General features: G+C 39.5%; 2 protein-coding genes across 9 annotated transcripts in view; both read right to left on the minus strand.

Moving 5' to 3' along the window:
- Positions 1-546: 546 nt before the first annotated feature.
- LOC111856239 (solute carrier family 2, facilitated glucose transporter member 1) lies at positions 547-6582 on the minus strand. Its single transcript, XM_023836034.2, has 12 exons — positions 6209-6582; positions 5959-6010; positions 5112-5153; positions 4879-4977; positions 3404-3564; positions 2905-3145; positions 2648-2810; positions 2271-2455; positions 1692-1796; positions 1441-1542; positions 972-1175; positions 547-887 (listed from the first exon to the last, which is right to left on the minus strand). The coding sequence occupies exons 3-12, from the start codon at positions 5124-5126 to the stop codon at positions 708-710; spliced, it is 1455 nt and encodes a 484-aa protein (XP_023691802.2). The 5' UTR covers positions 5127-5153; positions 5959-6010; positions 6209-6582; the 3' UTR covers positions 547-707.
- A 9752-nt stretch (positions 6583-16334) lies between these two features.
- smoc1 (SPARC related modular calcium binding 1) overlaps positions 16335-27366 on the minus strand; it is a 53203-nt gene continuing 42171 nt past the window's right edge. For 4 of the 8 annotated variants that reach the window (XM_072699073.1, XM_072699077.1, XM_072699078.1 and 1 more), the window contains 4 exons: positions 26899-27004; positions 26502-26749; positions 25835-25871; positions 16335-18197 (listed from right to left, as the gene is read on the minus strand). In XM_072699073.1, the coding sequence (XP_072555174.1) occupies positions 18158-18197; positions 25835-25871; positions 26502-26749; positions 26899-27004 (431 nt within the window). In that variant the 3' untranslated portion in view covers positions 16335-18157. Of the gene's footprint in view, positions 18198-25814; positions 25872-26501; positions 26750-26898; positions 27005-27366 lie in introns of all 8 variants that reach the window. The other 4 variants (XM_072699075.1, XM_072699079.1, XM_072699076.1 and 1 more) reach the window with 3 other exon arrangements.

Below are 27366 nucleotides of genomic sequence, written 5' to 3' on the forward strand. Positions count from 1 at the left end.
TCATTACAAAATTTGGCTCACTGATGTAGGACTGTACCCCAGAGATAACCTCCAAATTTCGTGTCGATCGGTCAATCGGGAGCGCTACGCCACTGTCTATATACATCTAAGACCCACCTAGGCTCATTGAGCTAAAACGAGTTACCAGATCAGGTGGGAAGGTGTCTACTGATCTCAGTCATCTTACCCACAGCAGCGGGCGGCTCAGTGTGCTAATCCTGTGTGCCTGTAATCAGAGGATCGCCGGTTCGAACCCAGCTTAGTATTTTGGTATTTCAGCTAGGTATCCTGATGTGCACAGTGTACTGTCTGATGTTGACTGGCCTGTTACACCTGCACTAAAAGCATCTCCATCCTAATGTCTGCCTACTACTGAGACCGTCCAGCTCTGTCCTACATCTCCTATCCTGTTATGGCAGTCTAATTCTGTCTGACTTTCTACTACCGTGGCCGCCGGTTCACTGCCGTTATTCCTCTACTGTCCGACCAGTCCGATTGTCCTGCGCTTTGGACCCTTTCGTAACTGCCTGCAGTTTCTAGTTTGTGTTGTTTTTGTAAATGAATACAGTTGTAAAGACAGACAATGATCTTTAGAAGTTTAAGACTCAACATACATATAATATAATGTCAACAAAGATCTTGTGCTACAGCTGTCAGTAAGTCACATGGTAAAACTCACGTCACGAAGTGAAGCCAGATTTGGCAGATCAGGTAAATGTGTTGAATCCTGACTGATTGTGTAACGGAATGCCTTCGGTCCCTCGAAACTCGGCAGCGATTTCATCAAATGTCCGCCCTTTTGTCTCGGGGAGCCGCAGAAACGTGTAGCTCAGAGCCAGGAGGGCCACAGTCATGAAGAGGAGGTAGACATAAGCACCGCATACTTTCTGCACAAGGAAATATAAGATAACTTTTACTTTTGTATGAATAAGTAAGTGTACGCAGTAATGAGCAGAACAAGGGGGTCGTACCAGCAATGGTGGGAAAAGCAGAGCCAGCAGGAACTTGCCACCAAAATTGAGCATGCTGGTGAACGCCATGGCGATAGGTCTGGCTGGCTGGTCAAACAGCTCGGCACCAATAAACCAAGAGATAGGACCAGGCCCAACCTCATAGGCCGAGATCAGGATAAATACCAGAAGGACTTGCAGACTGCAAAGAGCTGGGGCAGTGTGCTGAATGGGTAAATAGTGAGAAAATTAAGTAAAAACAGGCAAATGAAATGCAGGCTACATAAACTAAGAGTAATTTTGAATATGTATGATGCTACGGCTTAAAATTTCTCCATCCATTTACCAATCTTCCAATCAGTACAGGATCACAATGTAAAAATTATTTTTAAATTAATTAATATTGTGCCATCATTGAAATTGATGAATCGCATTTCAAGGTTGTTTTGAATCCCAGACTTATAATAATTGATTGTTCATTTGTTCTTACCAGTAATGTATCTGTGATGGTCATCAAAAGGTTACATATTGCTAAAGACAGGAAACCGATTAGTAGAAGTTTCCTGCGACCCGCCCTCTCCACTAGGAAGAACTTGAGAAAATGAATGGTAATTAGTCTCCTGCTTTGCAAACCCATAATGACAATGGCCTTACAATGGAATTGACTCCACCAATCGCTCAGAAGTTCTGTACAGTGAAGAAACGTCACAATTGCTCAAATAGTCTTAAAAATAAACTCACCGCAACGACAGTGAAAGTAACATTGACAGCCCCCACCCCCAGTGTCAGGTATTTGGGGTTTTCAAAGCCAGACCTGGAGAAGATCTTGGTGGAGTAATTTATGATCTGAAACAGATAAAAAAAAAAAAAAAAAAAGTTAATGAAGCTGTTGTAAAAATGACAGAAGCTGTTTCCTCTGAGCTTAGTCCCATTTAATTACTAGTATCAGATTTTAAGAGAAGTTGTCAATACTGTGTCATGCTAGGAAATCAGGACCATTACCTGAATGCTTTTCTCATAATGTTTTACAAGAATTTGCTCTAGATATGTAAATAAAAATGATAAAATGCTAAAACTCTTACGGTATCATATATACCACTGCATCGGTGTCAAACAGCATTAAATACTTCTTCTTTTTACTTATAAGTACAGAAACATAAACAAACATATACAGCATATAAACAGTAAAAATATAATATAAAATTATACAGAAATGAAGAATGTTAAAATAAATAAGGCAGGAAAGAGGCATGACTATAGCGAGCTGATAAGCTTCATATAGCTTTATATATTCTGCACCATTTTGGTTTCATCACTGACCGCATTGAACCCGGAAAGCTGGCTGCCCAGATTGACAATCAGAACAATGAAGATCGGCTGTTTGTAACTATGCTTAATGAAGAACTCTCCTATTGTGACTCTTGACTGGGCGTGAGAGGCCTCCTCTTTCATTTCCATTAATTCATTCTGCACTTTGTATGTACTTCTTCTCAGTCGGCAAAGGGCTGAAATAAAGGTCAAAGGTCACTGTCAGCCATTCACGGAGATTTTTCTTTTTTCATTGTTTCCTTCATAGGTTACAATGAATACCAGGCACAGTTCCATATTCAGGATTTTTCACAAGTGTAACACTCATAGGTGTTTAGGCACCAGGCAAGATTATTTCACCAAGTATGGTCCCAGTAGTTCTAACTCACCTGCCTCCGCTTGTTCCTCCTTTCCACAGTTAATAAGGAGGTAGCGAGGGCTTTCAGGACAGAAAGGTAGGGTTAGAAACTGCAGGAGTGCAGGGATGAGGGACAGTGAAAACATCAAGGCCCAGTACTTTTCTGTGCCCAGCACTGTATCCAAGCCCACCACCTACAATATGTGATGTAAAGAGCTTAGTCAGGCACTCAGGTATTTTCTTGCCAAAATGAGATTGACAGTCTGCAATTAACTTGAATAATCTCACCATTCCCAGAAAAATGCCAGAGGCAAAGGAAACCTGGTTGAGTGTTGCAAAGGCCCCACGCAGTTCTGTGGGGGACACCTCCTGAATGTAGAGGGGGTTGAGGCTCATAGCCAGGCCGCAGAACAGGCCGAACACTAAGCGGCCTGCGATGAGCGCCTCCAAGGATTCAGTGGCCCTGGATATGATCATGAGGCAGGCACCCAGCACAGACAGCGAATTGGCTATCAGGATGGAGTCGCGCCTGGATTGGTCAGATGGGGAACAGACAGGGATTCTAGCCAATCAGATGGACTTTACTGCTCAGCATTCACAGTGTGTCATCATTTAGGTAAGGTGCCATTAGGTATTTGTATTCAAATCAGTCTTAAATACAAAATGGTTCTGTCTGAAAGGTGAGATTTAGAGAAATCTAGTTATTTATCATAATATATTTATGCAAATAGAAAGGCTGAATGTTGCTAAATCGTCAACCAATGTGGAGACTTGCTCTGGCCCTCACCTGCCAAAGGTATCTGCCAACCCTTTAACTCCCAGTGAGCCCAGCAAAGCTCCCAAATCCTTAATGCTGACCGCAAGCGACCAGAGCATCGTCAGGCTGCCGTCTTGCAGAAACTTCTTATGGTGAGACGTCCAGGTCACATTGAAAAATTCCTGAATTATCTTCAATGAAAAAAGAAATGCTTAGCTATGTTTTCCATTGTATGCCACTTGTATTGTCTTTTTATATATTAATTGAGCTTCTGGGTAAATATAGCCATTCAATGAACTGTAGTACTCTAGTATGTAACCCTGCATGCAAGTCAGACTATATACTACCTAAATGTACACTTACCAACCAAGATAAGCAATGCATGTGCATTAATTAGTGTTCCATTCACTGTATATAATGTTTTTAGTGACTCAATTTAGAAATTTACCACACAAACATTTTTTTTAATTAGTGCTTTCTTAGATTTATTTTAAGTCTAATTATTAAATATGCATAATAGATTATAGAGGTTTTTAATTATTAAAATGAAATCAGGATCAGTAGAGAACGGCAACTCGTGAAAATTGATTTGGAACCAGTAGATTTTTGGTAAAATTCTGTAATTTGATTTGACACCTGAGTTTCCACAAACACTGACACTCTGCACAAACCTCCATTTACATTTCATTTATGTGTTAGACTGTCAAACATAGAATAAGGATTCACCCACATATTAAATCAATTTCACTAACAATAACTATATTATTATGGGATGTTTTACAACAATTATGCATTTGATACTTTTTATAATTTAAATACAGGCAGCTCTCGACTTACATAAAACACATGTAAGTAAATTCGGACTTGTGCAAAAAATATCAGACACGTAAATTTACACTTATCATTTATTTTATATGTGTTCTTTAGTAAGCATTACTAGTATATTTCTAGTTTACAGGTATGTTTTTTAGGGTGTCTTGAATGACATGGGAACTTAAATCCGATTTACGTAAAATCTAACTGACGTAAAACCTGACTTACATTAGGGTTTATGGAATGGCTTACAGTCGACCCTTCCACATCACAGGCGTCAGACATGCAGGCCCCCCGCGATCTTGTAAAAATCGTGTAATTTTTTCGGCCCCCTTTGGCAAGCAGAGCAAAGCAAAATGAAAGGATACAAGAAATGCAGGATACAAAAATCACTGCGAGATAATCATGCGAGAGGCTGCCGTAAACACGCCTGACATCCTCCAAACCAGCATTGTGCATAAATTGTATAAATTTATGTTACAAAAGCTTTTGTGTCCCCCTCTGCTGGCCTTCACGTGTCGTCTGTGGCTTTTGCAAAACTCCTGAAAAATTCCCACTTTATGCCAAACCCACGAGATATCAAACCACCATGGGGATAATCGCAATGCACTCAGATTGACTGTACTTACACCAGTCGAGAACTGCCTGTATTGATGAGGAATACATACAGCAGAAATGCTGGGTATCCTTACCTTGGCTGGGGCATTGACATTACCGGTGTGGTATCCAATCTGGAGAGAACCTAATACTGCTGCTCCAATGGACATCAGGAGAACTCGGGTCATGGGGCTCTGGGCCCAAACCAGGAGAGACCAAAACATTTATCACATGACAGTTAATTCATCATATTTCTCTACAAGTACTAATAATGAATGTCAGATATTCTCATTGCCAAACATTCTTCAGGTAAAGAAGATGCACTGACCTTCTTCATATCCATTAATTTTGTGGGAAGAGAAATAACTTCCTGAGAAAGGAATGACTGGTTACTTGGTGTTTGAAGATAAGACGGAAGCTTGGAAGTTCATGGCTATTTAGGACTAATGCCCATGATTATCACATTTTTTATAAGCCAAAGTCTTGTGCAAAAGTCTTACGCAGTCAGTGGTTTAAGAATATTTGTCTGGGTAGTAAACGTATATTTACTCTGGAACAAAACCAATTTAACATTAGAACATATGCAAATTAAGAGTAACACAAAACAAACAAGAAATCTTCTTTTCTCTAGGAAGTTACTGATATGGGTGGCTGGTTCTATATATTCATTCTATATATTCATTAAATTTCACCACCAGCTCAATTCACTAATTTACTTAATTTGTTATATAACTCAATGAGGTACTGATTTGCCAAATATGGTGGGGAAGTGCTCAAGTCAAAAAATGCATTGGTGTATTAGATGGTTGATGTAAATATTGGGATGATTTTACAAGAGATTCTGAAATATGAAAGCTGTCACACTTTGACATGCACAATATCATACTTTTACGCCAACATGAAGATCATTTAAACATCACTTTCTTCGACTAAAGATTTTGCACAGTAATATATATCACAAAACTGCACACTTCGACACATCTAGTCCTTACATGAGGTGGTAACTTATATGACATGCATTACGTAGCATATGCATTATACCTTATGTGTTACTGCTATTGTTTTAGGGCTCCAAGCAGAGTTAGTTGCAGGATCCCTTTAGTTTTTATTATTATTATTATTACCTGCTATGTGTATATTAAAAGGGTATTGATGAAATTAAAAATATTTAATACCTGACAATATTTTCAAGTGGTCTGTGTCCCCACGTCCCTTATTTCTGTCTTTCTGTAAAAAATCAGCATCAATCCAACGTCAGTTATTTTATCGCTGTCTTTGTGTCTCTTGACATTTGAAGACATGACAGGTATTTTTCACAGCAGAGCACAGACTACAGGCAATGTGTTGATGTAATAGGCACACTGTAATACTGTAATGTAACAGTGTAAGACATAACATTAAATTTATCACATTAAGGTTACCAACCTTTAAATATCTTGATTCTCTGCAGAGTCTTTCGGTTATTGTGATTTGTTTGTATGTCCAGCCGGTCTGTGCCAGATTTGTTTGTGCCGTTTCCATCCATAGGTCTCAGCGTCCGCCCAACGCCACACGGTCTGGCCCAGCGCGATAATGTTTGATCCTCACTCCCCCTGGCCTCAGACCAAAATCCCATGTCTCAAACTCCTGTTCTCCACGGCTTCAGTCCTATAGCAGAGGTGACAAAGTTGCACCTGCCTGGCGAATTTGAAACTAGTCTGAAAAAAATGTCCGCAAGGGGTCAAAGTTCTCATTACAAGAAAAGACAATCAGGTACTCTGTTCTCCCGTCTGGATGTGCTTCTTATGCGACATTGTATCTTTAATTAGAAAATATTTAAATTCACTACATAGACAGGGGCAAGTAACAGGCTTGCTTAATGCTAATTGGTTGGGTTCCATTTGCCAAGGTATCTATTGTTTACAGGTGTATTACATTAAACAAAATGTCACAGAGCACTGATAAGAATAACTCTTTCCTTTCAGCCTGAACACTCAATATTTAACAAAAATACAGTATATTAAAGGATCAATCCCGTCTCTCCTTATAGACACTGATTTTGGAAAACTTACACAGCCAACTAGGCAAGGCAGTGAGTTAGGTGGTAATAAACAGTTAAAATTGACTCTGGATTGTTCACATCCAGATGTCACAATTCATAGATACATAGTTTAACAAGCAAACAGAAATTTTTAAAAACAGCCAAAATACAAACTGAGTATGTATTTTATTTTATTGCTTTAAATTTAATATAAACATAAAACTGTCAATGTTGAATAAAATCAAGCTTTCTCTTTTTTAGTTTCAGTCTACACTTACTGGTGGTACGTACTTTGGTATCCCTGAATAAATTGCGACTGATATCAAAAATGTTCAATACAATGATGCAATGAGAAGTTGGAGGGACACTGTGTGCTGTTAACATGGGATTGATGAGTAATGTGTGCTATTGGTGGACATTTTAACATTATACTGTAAAACTTCTCTGTCTAACCTATTTATGATCACCATTAAACTACTAAGAACTGAGACATTTTATGCATAATAGAAAAGCTTCATTCAGTTTAAATTGTTCTGTCAGAAATATGATTTTGAGACGTTTAGCTTTATATCTACATGCATTTGTATTGTTAAAATTTCAGAAACAAAGTAGCCTACTGGACAATATTTTCACAGCATCCAGAGTTAGCTGGAATAGTAAACTAATACTGGCAGGCAGTGATTACTATACTCATGATGTCAGGTTTAATCCCAGGCAGATATATATTTTGCATTTCTCATTTCTGACTCTGTGACTCATATATGTATTATAGTTGGTCTCCAGGAGCACTTTAAGTTTGACGAGTTGCACATTCAGAGATTCCTTTCTGCACACCACTGTGGCACTAAGCTGTTATTTTTACACTTGTGGCCGTTCTGTTACCGTTAACAAGTCTGGCCACATTCTTCTCTCATGTTTTCAGCCACAAAACTTCCACTGACTGTATGTGTTTTTATTAATTATACTATTATCTGCAAAATTATGGTAGACATACAGGCTGTTTCTGAAATAGTTTACCCACCATGACCGATATCAACAATTATACCATGTTTAAAATAACTCAGATTACGCATCTGCTAATATTTAGCCAGACAGTAACTGGATGTCTTGAACCTCTCTGTGTGAAATATATTCAGTGCGCACAGGAAGTCTTGAGACAGATGCTCAATTCTGTAAAAATGTTGCAAATGTATTGGTTTCATAACAAAAATTGTTGTGGCAATTGTTCTTCTCTTCTGATAACACATTGCTATTATACCCTGTGTCCTTCAGTAACTGTTCAGTAACTTATTGATAAGTACAGTTTTTTTGCTTATGTAATTATCATAAGCTCTTTCATTGATAAGGTAACAATATCTTCATTCTCTTATTGAGTTTGGATACATTGTACAGTGGTACCTTAGAACACAAACTTAATTGTTTCCAGAAGGCTGGTAGAGTTGCGACTTGGTCGAGGTCCAAGTCGAATTTCCCCATAAGAAATACTGTAATGTAAATTAATTTAATCCATTCCATAGCCCCAAATGATTGCCTATTTAAACCTACAGAAGTGGACAAATTTGTTGGTACCCTTCCACAAAAAAACAAAAAATATCTCTGAAATAACTTTGTTTAATGACATCCCCTATTGTTTATTCCATAACACAAATCAGACTTTGCTTTTGATTATTGATTCAGTTGAATATTTTTTATAATTAAACAAATGGCAGGGACAAAAAAGATGGTACCTTTAATTTAATATTTTGTGCTACCACCTTTTGCCGCAATCACTGCCAACAAGCAATCGCTGTGCTTCACAGTGAGACGTCTGCATTTGCCACCAGGTAGTCTGGCCCACTCTTCCTGAACAAACTGTACAAGCTGTCTCAGGTTTGAAGGGTAGCATCTCCACACTGCAATTTTCAGATCTTTCCATAGATGTTCAATAGGATTAAGATCTAGGCTCATGGGGGGGGGGGGGCATTTGAGAATAATCCAAGTTTTTTTTCTCAGCCAACCTTGAGTGCTTTCAGCTGTATGTGTTGGGTCATGACTCATGGAACGTTCTAGTTCAAATGCAACGTAAGCACTGCCACTGAAAAAAAGCGCATTCTAATCTAATCAAGCTAGTTTGCTAGTTTGGCAGCAGAGAAAGGTGGAAGAACTTGAAAGGTTGGACCACCACTGCTAACCAGAAGAGCCACGGGCTGAAGCTCAACATGGTCAGAAGTTTAAAAGTAAAAGTTTACTTATAACAAACATTTTTGTCATGGCAGTTTTTGCCCTCCAATGATTTCTACAATTGTTTTTTTTCTGTAGCAGAATGACTATACAACACACAATTTTATATACAAAAAAAATCACAAATTTGATACACAAGTCTGAATTTATCGTCGGGTTTCTGAAACCAACACGGTCATTAATTTAGTGGTGCTTTTAACTTGGTATCAAGGCCTCTAAACTGACTGCTAGTGATCATGATGACTAGAGCTAATAGTATTCATTAAAAGGGTTGTTCTGAAAATGATCCCGTGGATTGATTTGGCTAATAGGCAAGATGCCAGATGATTTAAAATATATTAGTTACGACAGCGATTGGTATAGAAAATGGATGGATGGATGGATGGATGTTTAAGCATAATGTGGGAAGGACCAAGCAGAAACTCCAACAGTTAGTACAGACGGCCACCAGAGGGCATAACAGTGCACCATCTTGAAGGACTAAATCATAAAACATGGAGGAATCGTTGGGTTTCTGCAGTATTTACAATATACACTATACAGACAAAAGTACTGGGACACTTGGTCATTACAGCTACAGGAACCTCTATGACACCCCATTCTAAATCTATAGGCATCAATATGGAGTTGGTTCCCCCTTCATAACTATAACAGCTGCCAGTCTTCTGGGAAGGCTTTCCATAACATTTAGGAGTGTGTATGTGGGAATTTCTGTCATTCATCCAGAAGAGCATTTCTGAGGTCAGGTACTGATGTTGGATGTGAAGGCCTGGATCACAATGTCCATTCTAGTTCATCCAAAAGGAGTTGGTTGGGGTTGAGATCAGGTGCGAGCCAGTCAAGATCTTCCACATCAAACTCACCCAACCATGTCTTTATGGACCTTGCTTCTGCACTAGGGCACAGTCATGCTGGAACAGAAAAGGGCTTCCCCCAAACTGTTCCTACAAAGTTGGAAGCATAGAATGTCTTGGTATGCTGAAGCATTAAGAGTTCGCTTCACTGGAACTAAGGGGCCTACCCTAACCCCTGAAAAACAACCCCATACCATTATCCCTCTTCCACCAAACTTTACAGTCTGCACAATGCAGTCAGACAGGTAACGTTCTCCTGGCATCCGCCAAACCCAGATTCATCCATCAAACTTGCAAAGAAGCGTGATTTGTCACTCCACAGAACACGTTTACAGTGCTCCAGAGTCCAGTGGCGGTGTGCTTTACACCACTCCATCCGACGCTTTGCATTGCGCTTGGTGATATGAGGCTTGCATGTTCATGGAAGCCCATTCCATGAGGCTCCTGGTGCACAGTTTTGTGCTGGAGTTAATGCCAGAGGAAGCTTGGAACTCTACAGTTATTGAGTCAACGGAGTGTTGGCGACTTTTACTCACTATGCACCTCAGCACTCGGTGACCCGCTCTGCTACTTTACATGGTCTGCAGCTTCATGGCTGAGTTTCTGTTGTTCCTAAATGCTTCCACTTTGCAATAATACCACTTACAGTTGGACCAGCTTACCATGGAATATCTAGCAGGAAAGAAATTTCACAAAGTGATTTATTGCAAAAGTGGTATCTTATGGTACCAGACCTGAATTCACTGAGCTCTTCAGAATAAGCATTCTTTCACAAATGTTTGTAAACCTGATTGCATGATTAAGTGCTTGATTTTATACACCTATGACAATGGGTCTGAATGAAACACCTGAATTCAATGATTAAGAGGTGTGTCCCATTACTTTTGTCATTATAGTGTATTACCATCAGTAGGAAGAATTATTCTCCAAATCTAAGTGCAAGTGAATTGTAATATACATTGTCATCTGGCACAGGAGTAGTATTTAGATGTAGCCTAATTAAGCTTATTGGTTATCTTAAATTTCTGTTTTATTACTGTTAAAGGTCTGTTACAATACTGGAAGTTGGCAAAATGATAGAAACACTTAGCATATATATAAATATCAGAGAATTAATAAGGAATAAGGACACTAGTGTTGATTAAAACAGCTTCAGTCCTTCCATTAATACTGTCATACTTCCAGAATGTAACGAAACCTGAGCATTGCGAAGGGGCATATTGGAAAATCTAATTCATTCAGAATTGGAGGAGGTGGAAATCCACATTGCACCCCGGAATTTCTGATCAATAATAGGTTCAATAATGTCCATATCTGACAGAAAATGGAATCCATCTGATGACTGGAGAGGCCAAGGCTTTTGGCTTCATCCTGATCATCATGAATTCACCCTTAAATGTGTTTCACAGTGTGTTTTGGAACATAATGAGGGACTAATGTTTGCACCAGAGGGTGCACATGATCCTGTAAGATGGCCTCATAATTCTTGGCTGTTAAACAACAATCCAGAGCAATCAGTTGGCCTAGTGGGTCCCTAGAGATGGCAGCCACACTATTATGGATTCTCCAGTTTAACAGCTGGAAATAGACATTGTAGTGTAGGCATCCTTTGGCACCGTACAAACATAAACCCATAGAAATGTAGGAAAACAGGTGAAAAATGATCTATCAGTCCATAATATTTCTGTCCTCAGGAGTTCAGGGTTTGTGCTCTTTATGTACATAATTTATACTGAGTGTCTGTATAGCTTATTTGGGAGCTTTGACTTGTGTCCACAGTTTCTCTTTGTAGGTGCAGTTTGTTGTTTTATGCTGTCATGATTTTTGAAAGCGCGGCATATGGAATAATTTGGCAGTTTTTGTGAGCAATGCACCTGCAGACTGGGCACCACAAATTTGCCACCTTTAAGATGCTGTTTCCCCATGTTGCTTTGAACGCTCAAATAACAAAGTGCTGATTATCAGACCCCTTTAATAGCCGACACATACTTCTAATTGGCATTCAACCTAATATGACTCACCTCTGTAACTGCATTTCTAACTGAGTTTTGCTTCAAAGTTAAAGTCCTTTTTCATGTGGTACCGCTGTTATTTTGTCCACCCCCTGCACTACTGCACACTTCCTTGAGATACGAGTCGCGTCGCTGGTTTTCAGGTTCTAATTATGTATTACTACTGTACCATTTTTTTGAGAAAAAAACCACTGAAATGCACATACAAGTGTGCACTAAATTGCACAAAATTAGTGGTTATACTGAATTGCCTGCCGTGTGTGAATAAAGGCAAGGCATGCAGGCCCAGGAAGTCCCACTGCTGCTCTGCACAGGCCATCATGCTATATGATTGACTGTAGTGTGCTGTTCTGTGGTTTTCGCTCATCTGGGACGATGTGTCCAGCAGAGCCAGGGGGCCAATTATACAGCAATAAAAATCACCTCATACACAAGTTTCAAAGGCTCCCAGGAGATTGTGGTAGCAGCGGCTTCCCTTAAATCTAATATGTGGGATCTTTGTTTATTTTAGATTTTTTCCCCCCTTGCCGAAGTCTTTAAGCAACTTTCCAGATTATGTTTTCACATTTAATATGCATGAATGGCAGTTAAAGGCAGCTCTAGCAGAGGAAACTGAAATTACACATTTATGTATTAAGTAATTCAACCCAGATGCTGTTAAAAGTATAAAAGAGGGAAAATATATAACGCAGTTTAAGAAGTGTATGTAGATGGTTATTGATTGACATTTATAGGCAGGAGTTACGAAAGCGGCATCTGAACTACATATACAGGGCATCTTTCCGCCCAGACAGAAGGCCAGTCTTCGTCACATAGATACACTGTGGTCACTTTAAAGGCAACGGCTACCCTGTGGTGTTAGCATGTAGCGCAGCAGGCTAAGCCTCTGTGCCTGTGAGCAGAAGGTTGTTGGTTCAAGCCTGCGGGCCCTTGAGCAAGGCCCTTAGCACCCAGCTCCAGGGGTACTGGAGCTGGCTGCCCTTTACTGCCAAGCTTGTTCTCACACCTACTTGTGTGTCATGAGGGAGCAGGATGAGGTATGTGGAAAGAGAATTTCCCCACAGGGATCAATAAAGTATCATCGTTTCATGCTGTGTTTGTGGGAGAAACCCATGCAAACGCCAAAAGCAGTGAGGTGCTGGCCTTCAAACTCATAACCGTACAGGTATGAGGCAGAAGGGCAACCTACGGAACTGCAAGTCCCTGCTGCTCCAGGGAGGAAAAGGAACTCCTGGTTGTGCTGGCTGGAATTGTTGTCAGCCAAGGGGTAACATTGTTGCCTTGTGACTATCCCAAGCACCCCTGGGGGTTGTCAGTATGATACAATCGTAGGCCATCAAAGAAATGGTTAAAGCTGTTTGTCTGGGATACCTTGTTGGGTAGCTAGATGATACCCTGTTTGGTAGCTAGATGATGCCCTGTGGGGTAGCTAGATGATACCCTGTTTGGTAGCTAGATGAAACCCTGTTGGGTAGCTAGATGATGCCCTGTTTGGTAGCTAGATGATACCCTGTGGGGTAGCTAGATGATACCCTGTTTGGTAGCTAGATGATACCCTGTGGGGTAGCTAGATGATGCCCTGTTTGGTAGCTAGATGATACCCTGTGGGGTAGCTAGATGATACCCTGTTTGGTAGCTAGATGATACCCTGTGGGGTAGCTAGATGATGCCCTGTTTGGTAGCTAGATGATACCCTGTGGGGTAGCTAGATGATGCCCTGTTTGGTAGCTAGATGATACCCTGTTTGGTAGCTAGATGATACCCTGTGGGGTAGCTAGATGATGCCCTGTTTGGTAGCTAGATGAACACCACTTTGGTTCCCAAACCTCTCCTCTGGGGCATCTCAGCCAGTCCATGTATTTGTTTAATTTCACCACTATCTCACTTAATTAATTATATTAATTAGTTTTAAAAAGTAAATTAGGTATAGATTAACCAAACATAGTGTGCTGTTGGTTGAGTCAACAAACACATAGGTATGTTGGATAGTTACTGAAAATACTGGGGTGACTTGGAGAAGTTTTAAAATGGTTAAGTTGACACACTATGACAGACATAAAATTATAGTTTTACACCAACATAAAGATAATTTGCGCATAATTTTCTTTGGCACCCTAAGATTCCTGGCTCCTTATTTTGCAGTAAAACAAAAGGTCCCATTGAATGTTTATGCACTTATTCTATTTTTTATATTATGCCTGAGGTAATGAATCGGCTGGTCATTATAAAATATAAATTGTACCATTAAAATATTTGCACAAATTATTAAGTACAATTCGGGTATCAGTTATGAATATAGCATAATGTGTGAGTTTGCTCTCCTTCTTCGTCTTTTAGTAGCATATACTTACACACAGACACACACACACAGTCGGGTAAACATATCTTTATGGGGACTGCTCATTCATTTCTATGGGAAAAATGGTAACGCTAACTATAACAACCGTAACCTCTACCCAGGCCTAACCATAGCCATTAGTAACCAAGCAAAATGCAAGAGCTTTTGCATTTTTAGTTTTTTCATTGCAGTCATAGATTTTTATTAAATTGAGTTTTTCCATAAGCCAGCGGTGGCCAATCTTATCCGCAAAGGGCCGGTGTGTATGCTGGTTTTCGCTGCAGCTCCCTAGTTAGATTACTAATTAGAGGACTGATTGGCTGAAGAGTCCTCACACCTGGGTTTGAACAGCTGACCTACAGGTTATCCCAAAAACCTACACACATACCGGCCCTTTGCGGATAAGATTGGCCACCGCTGCCTTATGGAAAAAGGGGTATTCATCATGTTGTGGGGACATTGTGTCCCCATGAGGTAAGGTATACCCACTCACACACATACACACACACACACACACATGCAAAAAACAGCTCTCAGACACCTGCAACTTTCTGCCTTCTTTCTCCAGCTGAATTCGCAATCGTTGTGTGTAGGCTTTCCTACTAAATAACCTCTGACATGAGGACCATGGCCTCCTGGCAGGCGACCTTTGACCCCCACAACCAGACCATGAAGTAGCAGTGGTCTGCTCCCAGGGAGAGAGCGTCAGATGCAGATGGTGAACACCCTCCAACCCCCGAGAAACCATCAATAGTAACTGCTGCCTACATTATGTTACCTAATGGCTCCCATTATCATTGTTAATGGAAAAAGAAACAACGAATGACAAGAACACACTCCTAAAAATTTATAAAGAATTATAAGAACGTAAAAAACTTGTAGGGCTCTCACTCAGTAGTCTACCTTTAAGCCTTTGTTCTTGTGAAAATAACTGCGAATTTGTTTACAATTAAGTACTCCTGTTTCATTGTGAATTAAGAGACGATATGTACATTTTTCAAATTCTATAAAGCTGTCTAAGAGAAAGAGTAAGATCTCAAACTAAGGTGATTGTGCAAGGAAAGAGCTGATGTCAAGGACTATACTACTAAGGATTAAAAATGTCCCTTACTTAGATATACATTGATATATGACAGATCCTAATTAGGTCATACGAATTGTTAAATAAAGCATGAAAATCTTGTATAATTTATAATGACATTTTGTTTAAAGAAAATCAGGATTGTTTAAAGAGTAAATGGCTGATAGCAGAAGTCAGAGGCAGATGACTTGGGCTGAAATCTGTACCTGTCAGTGCTTCCATTGCCTGTTTCTAGAAATTAACCTGAAGATCAGAAATAGTCATTTTTCTGCAGTAAAGATTTTTGACGATATGATTTCCCCATAAATGTATCTACATGAGATTCACAAACCAGTTGGATGTTGTACGTCAGAAATGAAAATGGGACCCCATGCAAATATTAGCCATTTTTAAATGTGTATAAGTCCTAAAATGTGCACTCACCTACCCCCCCATCCCCCCCCCCCCCCCACACACACAACACTCCACACGTCCCTGAGCACCTGCATCATTATAAAACTCTTTTGAACTTCAAACTGGATGTCAAATGCCATATGTGGCAGTGCAAGGCAGATGTACTGCAGATGTACTGCAAACTTCCCAGTTCACCCCACCAGCCCCCCCAATACCAATACCAATCTCCATTTCTAAGAAGCTTCCACCGCCAGACTGCATGTCGAAGAATCCCTGTACACTAATTCTCCCAGAATTACCCCATTGCTAAAGGACAAAGCCGCTAGTAAATTGTATCTCTGATAGGTTTCACTCATAAACTAATTTGCAACACTTAACTCTCTATTCTCAGATTTATCTGAATTCTATGAATGCTGTTCATAAATACTACATTTGTGTGTTTTGTGTTCCCTGAGGTGCCACATCTCATGCGGATGGTTTGGTCAATGTACTGTCTTTAGTGTCCTCACTGTAGAATATGAACTTTTATATTGTTATATTAAACCTCCTTCCATCCATCCATCCATCCATCCATCCATCCATCCTCTACACCCATAGGACAAACCGCCATATCTGATTAAACAGAAAACAATAGATTTTTCATAATATTTATTTCATATTAAAGAGGTCAACAGACTAAAAAAACAGATATTGCCTTTTCTCATATTTAAACAACCTCTCTACAAGGGATTGCTAAGTAAAAGCTTGGGTTTTGGCCCTTTAGAAGAGCGGCTACTTATTTCCACCAGTAGGTGCCATTAATGTGTCCTACAGCATTTCATGTCGCCCTCTCAACACAGGTAACAAATGAAATATACAGAACACATCACATTTGTCATATGGCCCGGCAGATCAGAAGTCCTGAAAAGTATTGCTTTCCTTTTGTCTGAACAGTCCTCTATAAACCTCCATCACAAAGGCTTTTCCTGTAGATTAACAATGATTACACCCATGTCTGTTCCACTAAACAATTTGGATGTTTAAAATGTGCCAGGGGTCTGGAAGTACTTGAGCAGACACACAGAGCCAGTGTTTCTAAAGGCTCATGAACTGAAAAAAACCATGAGCAGGGTGACCATGCTATCTGGCTCTCTGGGCCAGGCTAGACCAAGAGGACTCAACTATAAACACTGGAATACTGGCAAAATACCAGAAAATCGAATAAACAGAACTTCTGCAACCAATTGTTTCAGAACGCTATCTGAAAAACCTTTGTTCAAATATGCATTAACAAATTGCGGCAAATTATTTCAATACTACAGTACCTTTACATTATTTTTGGACAAAAAATCTGTCAATTTACCAATATGGCTGCTTTTGGAGTATAAGTGAAACCCAAGATTAAGGGAAAAAAAAACAAAAACAAATAAAGTCCACATAAAAAGCATATAATACATATTTACAGAGTGAGTAATTTAATTTACTTCCATGAAGTAGGGCAGTGGCTTCTTGGTACAATGTCAGTAACACACAGCAAACAAGTAAATGAGTCACTTCAAATTAAAAAAAAATGACCACATGGGCTGCAATAACTTTTTTTCACGTTTCAAAATCTTGTTGACACTGTTGTTGTCAACATCCAGAAGAAATAACAGGCTAAAAACATGATTATGATGTCATAATGTCAATGTTGTAACCATAAGAACAAGATGAAGCTATTAGCAAATGCTGCTGAGGAGAACTGAATGTTCCCTCTTTGGATCAGTGACTCTGCTATTGCTTCGTCAGCTGGCAAAATCCTTAACATTTCTATTGATATTTTGCCCTACCTTTCTTTTACTGCTATTTGCTTTTTATATACAATCTTAATACATACCCCATTGCATCACATTCTGTGACATACTAGTACTTCTGAAATCGACTTTAGTGAACGACAATTAACCACTGCTGCAGCAAAAGTTTAAATTGTATATAATTGAATTACTATTTATTAAGCTACTTTATTTTCATCGGATTAATGGTGTGAGAAAGGATAGGCTTGAAAACAGGATCAGATTCCAGATTTGAATATGGATGTTCTTGAGGTTTTTACTAAATTAGCTATGATAAAGCTTGCAGATACTTGTTTTGATCCCATAAGCATGAATAAAATTCTTCAAACCTTAGGGAGTAAAACAGGTTAATAAGTAAGGGCTAGAGATAGACAATTTTTACATGGAGGAATCCCCACTAGCTAAGGAACAGAATTTTCTGTGATTACCTCCTTTGCACAAATATCATTCATATAATTTCAGTTAAACAATTAAATTGAAAAACAAGTCAGAAACAGAACAAAAAAAACCGTCTAAATGCCTAACAATGGGAGGACAAAGTGCAAATATTTTGGTGACACTTTAATAACTTAAAGTTGACTAATTCTGTGCTCCGTCTCCTGCACTGAGTACGCACTGTTTCCCTCTGTGCCCTCTGTTCTTCCCTCATCTCCAGGAACCGTGTCTCTTCACACCAGACGCCGTACTGGGAATAGGCAGACAGAAAGAGGAGTGTTAGGTAAGCGCTCGGCTATCCAGCACGCAGACATGCACAGATGCACTAATGATTGAGGGCCGACCCGGTTCTCCTCTGCAACAGGTCATGCGAGACAAACAAAGAGAGTGTGCTGGAGAACATGCAGCTCGGTTCCGTGGGCTTAGCTGCGGGTGGCTGTGGCAGGTGCGGCAATGAAAAGCAGCTCCAACAGCTGCCTTGACGTCTTACATAAAATGTCACAGAAGAATGTCCAGGATGCATCACAGAGGGATTATGATTAGTCTCAGGGACATGTGTGATGCACCATGTGTGGCTGATGTGCATTACAGCTATCTGGTTTCCGTCCTTTAGTATTTCTCCTAAACATCCAAGACAGAAATAATGTAATTCTGACATAACTGTAGTACAACTCAGTTATGCTTATACCTATGATACACTCATTTTCCTAGGCTCACAGGACCAGGACAATGCACCAGATACAATGTCTCCTCATGGGCCCATAAGGTACAGAGTAGCTTTAGAAATAGTGGTTTCAGAAAAGGAGATGGACAGGTCGTCCAGATTGCTTGCAGATGTTTTTGGAAATGGGACTAAATATGGGGGCAGGGCGAGCAGTGGAGGGGGGGGGGCTCCTGGGTTCTGCAATGGACATCAGAGGCTGCTGGTTGGGGGGCAGTGATTTAGCAACAGGGGGTTGGGGCGGGGGTGTACAGGTGAACTATTGTCAGACGGTGATTTGTTAAAGGCTGGAATCATTAGCTTCACTCTAAAACATGTCATTTATTTTAGCGTTTTCATATTCACTCTCCACCATCACGTCTGACCAATATGTAACTCCATCCATATTATCAAAGGGCTCCTCAGTTTTCCCGTGCAAAATCTGGCGTATTATTAATCTCTACATAAACGACATTGTTACATACATCCATCTTTCATAACCACATCCACTGCAGAGTCACTATGACCCTGGAAGCTGTCCCAGAAAACAGAGGATACCAGACCATCTCCAGCGAAACTTTCAGACACTAATGGCAATTTAGAGACAAGATTTCACCGAAGCTTTTTTGGATTACAGGAGGAAACCGGAGTACCTGGATGAAACCCACGGAAACCAAGGGAGAACATAAGAGAACTCTAGACACACAATGCCTTAGTGGGATTCAAACCCACAATGCTGAGAATGTAACCTACAGCTTTACCCAATGAGCCACCACTGCTAAATTTGATCCAGATTTTCATTATTTCTAATGAGTCAGTTTCAGAGAGCAAAGGTAAACAATAGACTCAAGGACAGAAAAGTTGACTTTGAATTGGGTCATTGTACAGTTGTTTTAGTTCTGGATTTTTTTAAAAAAGTGAAATTCTCTTGAGTTCTGGGCCTGATTGATTTTATGATTCTGTTGGTTTTGTAATATGTGTAACCATATTCTTACAAATGAAATTTAAATAGTTTACATTTTACATTGCGCAATGATACATGAAGAAGCAATAATTTACAATAAGTACATGCATACGTTTCTAGTGTGCGTATTTATCATAGAATTCTGCTTGAGTGTGAAGGGTCACAAACATTTACAGCCTGGGACCCCAAAGGTTAGAAAAGAAGTGGAGATTAAAGGACACCCTTTTTCTTTAGAATGTAGACTTTCTAAACATCTGTCCATTGTATGGGTAGCTACATGGTGTAGTACTTAGGACACGGCACCATTAAGCACACAAACCTTAGTTAACCCTTTAAATACTGGATATTCTACTGATAAGCAGAAGTTCACTGTTAAAGTTTGATATTGCTATTATACAATAATAACAATTATGTAAGTATGTAATAAAAGCTGCTGCCACAGAGGCCAGAAATATAATAAGAGAGCAGTTTGTATCTACATGAATATTGCACTCAAAAAAATGAAACTTAAAAATTGACCTTAAGCACTCACTCTACCATAATGTGGTACACACAAGGCTTTGTTAGAATACAAAAGAAATTCATTGATTACAGCCATTCTAGGAAATAATTCCTGAAAGAAGGAATGTAAGAAATTACAGTTTTCCAGGTTGTCGGAAGTTCATTATCATCTCTAAATAGTGTGACAGGAAGTAGGCACTGGCAGATCCAGTGTCTGGTACTGCGCTCTCAAATCCAGTGTCTGGTACTGCACTCTCAAATCCAGTGTCTGGTACTGCACTCTCAAATCCAGTGTCTGGTACTGCACTCTCAAATCCAGTGTCTTATTAAAGAAGGTGGCTCAGGCATAGAAATAAAAGGATGCCATCCTATTATGGGATTACTATGTATAAATGTGCTTAGTCACAATCTAATAAACAGCTGAATCCTGCAGGGAAGATATTCCAGCAACCACAATGAATCCTTCAGCGAACAGCATACATTACAATGAGGTTACCCGCAATTAAAATTTACCACACAGGGCAATTAGGTTTTGCAGGGGCGTCAAGATCTCATATGCTTCTAAAGCTGTGTTTCCCAAGCCGGTCATAAAGCTCCCCTTTCAAGGCAGACTTAATGACAAGCAGTCAGATCGAGTTTCAAACTTAAGTGAGTGAATACATATGGACCAAAACTTTAGGACATCTGCCACACTTTGTGGGACAGAACTACAGTGTCTCTCCATACGGAACCCAAACATCAAATATGGTGTCCTTGCACAACCTCACCTTCACATTTTAGGAAACAAGCATACATTTTTGAAACAAAATGTTTTTCTGGTTCTCGTATAGCAAAAAACATCATTTACACGACATACAATATATATACGAAACATCACTGATTAATTTATGCAAGGCATGATAAAATGATACAAGACCCTACTAGTCTCCTTACATCAATCAATCAATAAACCAACCAATTAATCAATCATTCAAATAATTAGTTTATTAATTGTATTAAATCAAATTAAATTTTATTTTATAGGATAATGACTAGGAAGGTTTTATTTGTCCCAGTGTTGAACATCCAGTCATCTATACAAGTTTGTTCCTCATTGTGTTATGGCTGAAAACCCCTCCCCTTAAATATCAGAAATGGCCACCATTAAGTATCACGTTAAAATTCAGCTAATTATATCTCCTGATCGGCCATGTTAGATTGTACCACCACAACCTCTACTTTTGGTCAGACGTGACGTCAAGTCAAGTCAGGACTTATTTATATAGCACATTTAAAAACAGCCCCAGCTGACCAAAGTACTGTGCAATTTGTCAAAAACATGTAAAAAAAACCCTACAGATATAAAAGATTATGGTTATAGATTCAACGTGATCCTTTGCGTAGAAGAAAAGTTAAAACAGAAGACTCACAATAATAGTAATATGTCATCAAGAAGCATTTTCTATATCATATATTGCTGTTTGAAGCTACTTGTGGGATTTTTAAAACAAGTAGTGTGACCGTTGTTGTTTTTAAGTGGAGCTGGACAGGATGTCCAGATCGACCAGCTGATTTGACAAGATCCACCACTGCTATTTTACCAAATGCTCGGAGAACTGAATATGGTATAAAGATGTTTCTTTTTTACAGTTACATAAATTATTACTTGGGATTTTGTTTTCTGGCAACCAACAACCTAAGTATCATAAGGACCACATGCAATTTACGAGTACTTGTTACAAAGCCGTACTGAGGTCTGTCCGTGTACTAAGAACGCTTAATTTCAACAAGAGCACATGTTAGTGTCATCAGCTCTTATTTATTTGCTTAATGTTACACTTATGGATAATATCAGCAATTTGTCCAAATGAGATGCAAAGAGTTTCTTTGGACTTCAATCATATTTCTCACAAGAAGCACTGTTGCAACATTATCAAAAATAGTTTTTCTTCTTCCTTTAAAATAAAGTATTAGATTATTTTGGTTTTCTTGTGACTTTTGCATTTACAGTCGCAGTCTGTGGAAATCCTGAAAATAATACATATTGATTGCATAATATTTACAGACAAGACACCGTTAATCACTCTTTTAAGGTCAACTTTGATTATAAAACAACAAATGTGAATGTAGGACTTTAAATTTCAGGTCTCATTTTATGACTCAGATCACTTCCTATTTCAGGGATACGTATCATAAAAGACCAAAATGTTTTTTTTTTCAATTGCCTGAATCACAAATAAAGTAACACCAAAATACTTCACATTTCTCATATACTGTTGTGGTTTGATTAGTTAAGTGTGAGTGTAAATGTACCTATGAACTTTACTCTTTCCTTGTAGCAGATTGACAATGACCAAGTTACAGTACTCTGGTGAGATTAGCTGCCACAGTTCCAAGCCCAGTGTCACACAGAAGACAGTCAGATGTTTCCTACTGCATTTGCCAGTCTTGAAAGAAAGAATAAATATCACCTGGAAAAAACCTTCCCTTTCAACAACCTGAATGTTCAAGGCTGATCTTCTCCTGAAAAGACGGGAAAAGATATCCCAAAGGGAACATTCCCAGAACCTCAGCCAATGTTACGTGATGGTCCTCTCAAAGTTGCCATAGATCATTCTTACTGTAATGTTAATTTCAATGTTTTACATTTTAACAAAGGTTCAGTCAATGTCAGCATGATAACATGTTGAAATTTTTTTATAATAAAGTATTATCTTACATAAGTTCATAAGGCAACATACAATCCAGCTTTACACACATGACCTTTGATATGTAAAGTAACAGTGTTTCAGGCCCTTCATTTGTCTGTATATTATTACTCTTAGCTGTAGTAGTACGATAGTAGTAGCTGTAGTAGTTCATGGAACATCAGGAAAACAGGACACTTTAAACATGTCTGTACCTTAATCGTAAGATTCGGTAAAAGTTCCTGGAATGAAAAATTGTGTAAGCGGGGTAGATTTTTGTGCACTGTGTACTAGCTATGAAATAGGAGTCACGAGGCTCTTGCTTGGGTTGCTGTGCACCACTGAAATTGCTCGGCTAAAGCATGAAAATGTGTTTTGGTCTTCAAAATATATACAAGTGGAGTTACACATCTGAGGCATTTTCTGTCCATTTACCATACAAAATCCCTTCAAGTAAGCCATTATGTTTGGCTTGCTCACATTGTGGTGATATAAACGCTCTTGAATGCCACACTAACTGTGGCCTACTCAGTGTATATGTGAAAGAGGGGAGAAAGTAAAATAAACTTTCATTTGGCTGATATTGCCCCATGGTTTCCAAGCATCTCACTGTTTATACTGGCATGCATGCCCAGTTCGACAGGTCTGACAGTATGCCCACTATGAGCCACTGTTTTTGGTTGCGGTAGGTAGTTCCAGAATAAACACATGACCTCAGGGCCCTCTGGTGCTTTGTAGACCATCAGGCCAGTGTAAACAAGGACAGAGAGGTTAAGGGAATCCCATTGGGCCATATGAGGCATAAAGAACAGCAACAAGTCCCAATGACCCAGAATGATTTCTATATGTGTTAACTGAATGTACACTATAAAGATAATTGCATTATTATATAGTTGCTTTGCCCACATGTGTTGGCTGGATCTAACAGCTGTGATCACTAATTGTGGCACAAAGTCCCCCGGCAGTGTAGCAAATTAGCATTGTCTTGCCAAAAGTCAAAGGGATTAATAGGGCAGGGTATCTCATGCTACAAAATTACCGTGTTATACATTCTTTATGTCTTCCCTTTTAAAACAGCAATTTTCAGAAAATGTTACAAAAGCTAAATCACCAGATCACCAGTTACCAGTTTCTTGTCTATCTGCTGGGACCTAAAACCCCTTCCTTTTTACAGTTCATAGTACTCTACAGTCTACAGCTACCTGTATTTTATACTTTATGAATTTTAAATTCAATACTTTTCACATTGCAAATTATTTAGTCTGGTGACTTAGTTGCGTACATTGATATTTACACTGGTATTGCCTAAAGGGACATAGAAGTGAGGGTCCCAAGCAGGGGCGGATTAACGCACAGGCTAGATATGGCTTAAGCCTAGGGGCCCCACGTGTGCCAGCCTGCAAGGGGGCCCCTACTGGCGCGGAGGGGGGCGGGGTTGGGGGGCCCACAGACTACTGTAGCCTAGGGGCCTCTGTGCACCTTAATCCGCCCCTGGTCCCAAGGCCCTAACAGTGACATCACTCTGCTACCTACAGGGTTTGAACCAAACAACCTTCTGACCACAGGTGCAGAGCACAACCAAGCCAGCTGCCCCAGATACACTGCTCCAGATTTTTTCATCTGACAGATTTTGTTACTATGCATTGACACCAGAAAAACTGATTGTCATAGTTTTTTTTGGAGAGACATACTCCTGCAGAATATGCAGTTCTGGTGGGACAATTACCTCTCACAAAATTCAAAAGGAACAAAGACAGACAGTAGAAGTATTTTGAATTTTAGATCAGTTGTTCTCTTGTTCTTATCCACCAATGAACAATGAAACCACATCAACAAACTGGTTTCAATTGCCACTGTGATACTTTAATATTATTGTTTTTAGATTTTTTTCCACTCAGCCATGCAATATACGATCAGCGCTACATCAAAAAGCAGCCTTCTGGTACCCAGATAGGGTGACAGAGTCTTGAAGGAATCTATTAACAGAATCAGTATCTGGGCAAAATTATAACCTTTAAAATAAGCAATGAGAACAAATGTTAGTGATTATTTTTCAGACATTCACAGTTTTTCTCAATTGCTGTGGCATATTTTGTGAAGCATACCTAACATTCCCAAGACTATAAGAGCATTTCTCAAACCATTCCATGCCTATAGCAAAGCACTGTTATACTGTAGCTGCAACAGCCTGTACTTCCCCAAACAATTACCTCATGTCTCAAAAGCAAATTATTCCACCAATGAATTAATCAGTGCCGCCAAAATGAAAAGTACAGTCAGCATCGTTTTAACCAAAATGCTTAGATATATTGTCAGTATGCCAGTGTATTTCTGCTCCGGAACTCCACAATGCTCAATGATAGTCAGTTCCCACTTTCTCATTGTCACCGACTCATAGTTTTTCTTTGGCAAACTGATACTTATTCATGTCAAAGACACCAGCTTCAGCACTGCAAGGCACTGCACTACAGTATGTAAAGTTCACTGGCAAGAGACAGCACTCGCATGCACTTCTTCACATCTCCAGACACAGTACAATAGCAAACAAAAAAAGCCACACAGCACTGTGGCAATACAAAAACAACGAAATGAAAACAAAACCATGTACTGTGTGAAGCAAAAACAAAAATGCTATTTCACTACAGTTTATGGAATGTATTTTTAAATAGTTTTGAAAGCTTAGTTAACTGTTTCGCATTTGCTGGCTAACACAGTGATCACATGCATATATAGTTTTGGGTGTAAAATTATTACAGTGGGAAACTACATAATCTATTTTGACCAACAAGACGAAAGCAAATGAAAATTGTGCCAAATGATGACAACTGTACAAAACGATTTCCACATATGTACTAAAACATTTGGAAATTTGTGCGAACCAGTGGGAAATGATGTTCTGCTGTGCAGATGTGACATTGTGGTATGGGGATTACACTTGTTGTTTTGCAAATGTTAATCGTCATTTGAGAAATGCTCCAAAGCAATTGAGGAAAACACTAACGGCAGTTCAAGCGAAAGCAAATTAGTATGGCTTACTGAACAAATGACTGCCTTGCCTTGTTCCTTGGCCGATGCTGCTCACTGAACTACCTGCTGGAAGAAACGGAAACACAAGTTTACTTGTTCTGCATGCAAGTCTGTGCCACAGCATCACTTCTCAACAAAGCCTACTGCTCTTCCAGGAGACTGACTTAATACATTTTACACAGATGCCAGTGTGTAGCTGTAAGCAGTTTCCCGTACTGAAAGCCAGACAGATGCACCCTGGGAGTCTGGAGGTGTTCTTTCCATTTGTCCTTCCCTGCCCTGCATTCCGAAGGCATTTATTTCCCTCTGTATTTTGGCAAGCTAAGGCAAATAAAAGCTAGGCAACCGATTTCAACTGATCTCAGCCATGATCAGCAATATCCGAGCTATAGAGCTATCCAGCTATAAATCAGCAATAGCTAAACAGACAAGACAGACAGACAGACAGACAGACAGACAGACAGACAGATAGATAGACAGATAGATAGATAGATAGATAGATAGATAGATAGATAGATAGATAGATATGACTGCCTGGCAAGAGTATTTTTTAAAATTGAATAAAAACGCAAACCTAATCGCTCGCTGAACTGGATGCATATGATCAGAAGTTTAAATAGAAAAGTTTATACTGGCTTATTGTGTTGGGTCAACATATCAGCAGCTTATCCTTCCTCCACTCGTAGTCATCCTCACCTCCATCCTTACTCACTCCCAAGCAGCCCTTCAGCTCCAGGAGAGAAATGGCCTTATCATTATTCAGGTCACAGTAGTCAATGAACTTGCGGGCACACTTCTTGGGTTTGGCTTTCTTCTTCACGTAACGCCTGAAGGGCTTAAGCTCTTTTTTATTGATGTCACTGCTTGCGTTGTTATCCAGCTGGGCAAAGTACCAGTGAACCACACGTTCCTCCAGCGTGTGGGTGGGGTCCGGTTCCGCAAACCTGGGCAGAAAGTAGAACGCATATTAAAACGACGCTATAATGGAACATTTGCTAATTAAATAAAGCAAAGCAATATATAGCAAGGTTTTATCAATGGCAGTGCTCCATGCTCGTGGGTCTGTTGAGTTTAAGAATATTGTATCACTTACCTCCCACCACCAGAGGGGGTGGGTGAGTTTACAGCCTGTACCATGTCTGTGGTAAGTGCATCCAACAAAGTGGTAATGAATTCTACTTTCTTTGCCTCTGGGCAACCTGTCATAAGTGTGAAAGGAATTGCAAAAAAGAGTGAATAATTTTGCTTCATCGAAGGAACAGCAGCTTGATCTTTTCTCAGTGGGTATCCTCTGGAGGATTTGCAGTTCCCGTGACTCTAATTTGTTCTTAATTCAGGGGGTCCCCTTGTCTCATGCCCTGTTCTGCCTGCGATGGGCTCCAGGCTTTCTATAGTTTGATTTCTGGAGTATGCATGTCATTCCCATGTTCACATTAAATGTCTTTTGGATTGCCCTGTATATGTAAAGTATCAACTATGGGAAAAACAAATATTTTAATATTTTATACATGCTTAGTAAAACATATACTTTACCCAAATATTAGATTCTTTGCATATGTAA

Source organism: Paramormyrops kingsleyae, chromosome 14 (assembly GCF_048594095.1).
Source record: "Paramormyrops kingsleyae isolate MSU_618 chromosome 14, PKINGS_0.4, whole genome shotgun sequence".
Taxonomy (NCBI): domain Eukaryota; kingdom Metazoa; phylum Chordata; class Actinopteri; order Osteoglossiformes; family Mormyridae; genus Paramormyrops; species Paramormyrops kingsleyae.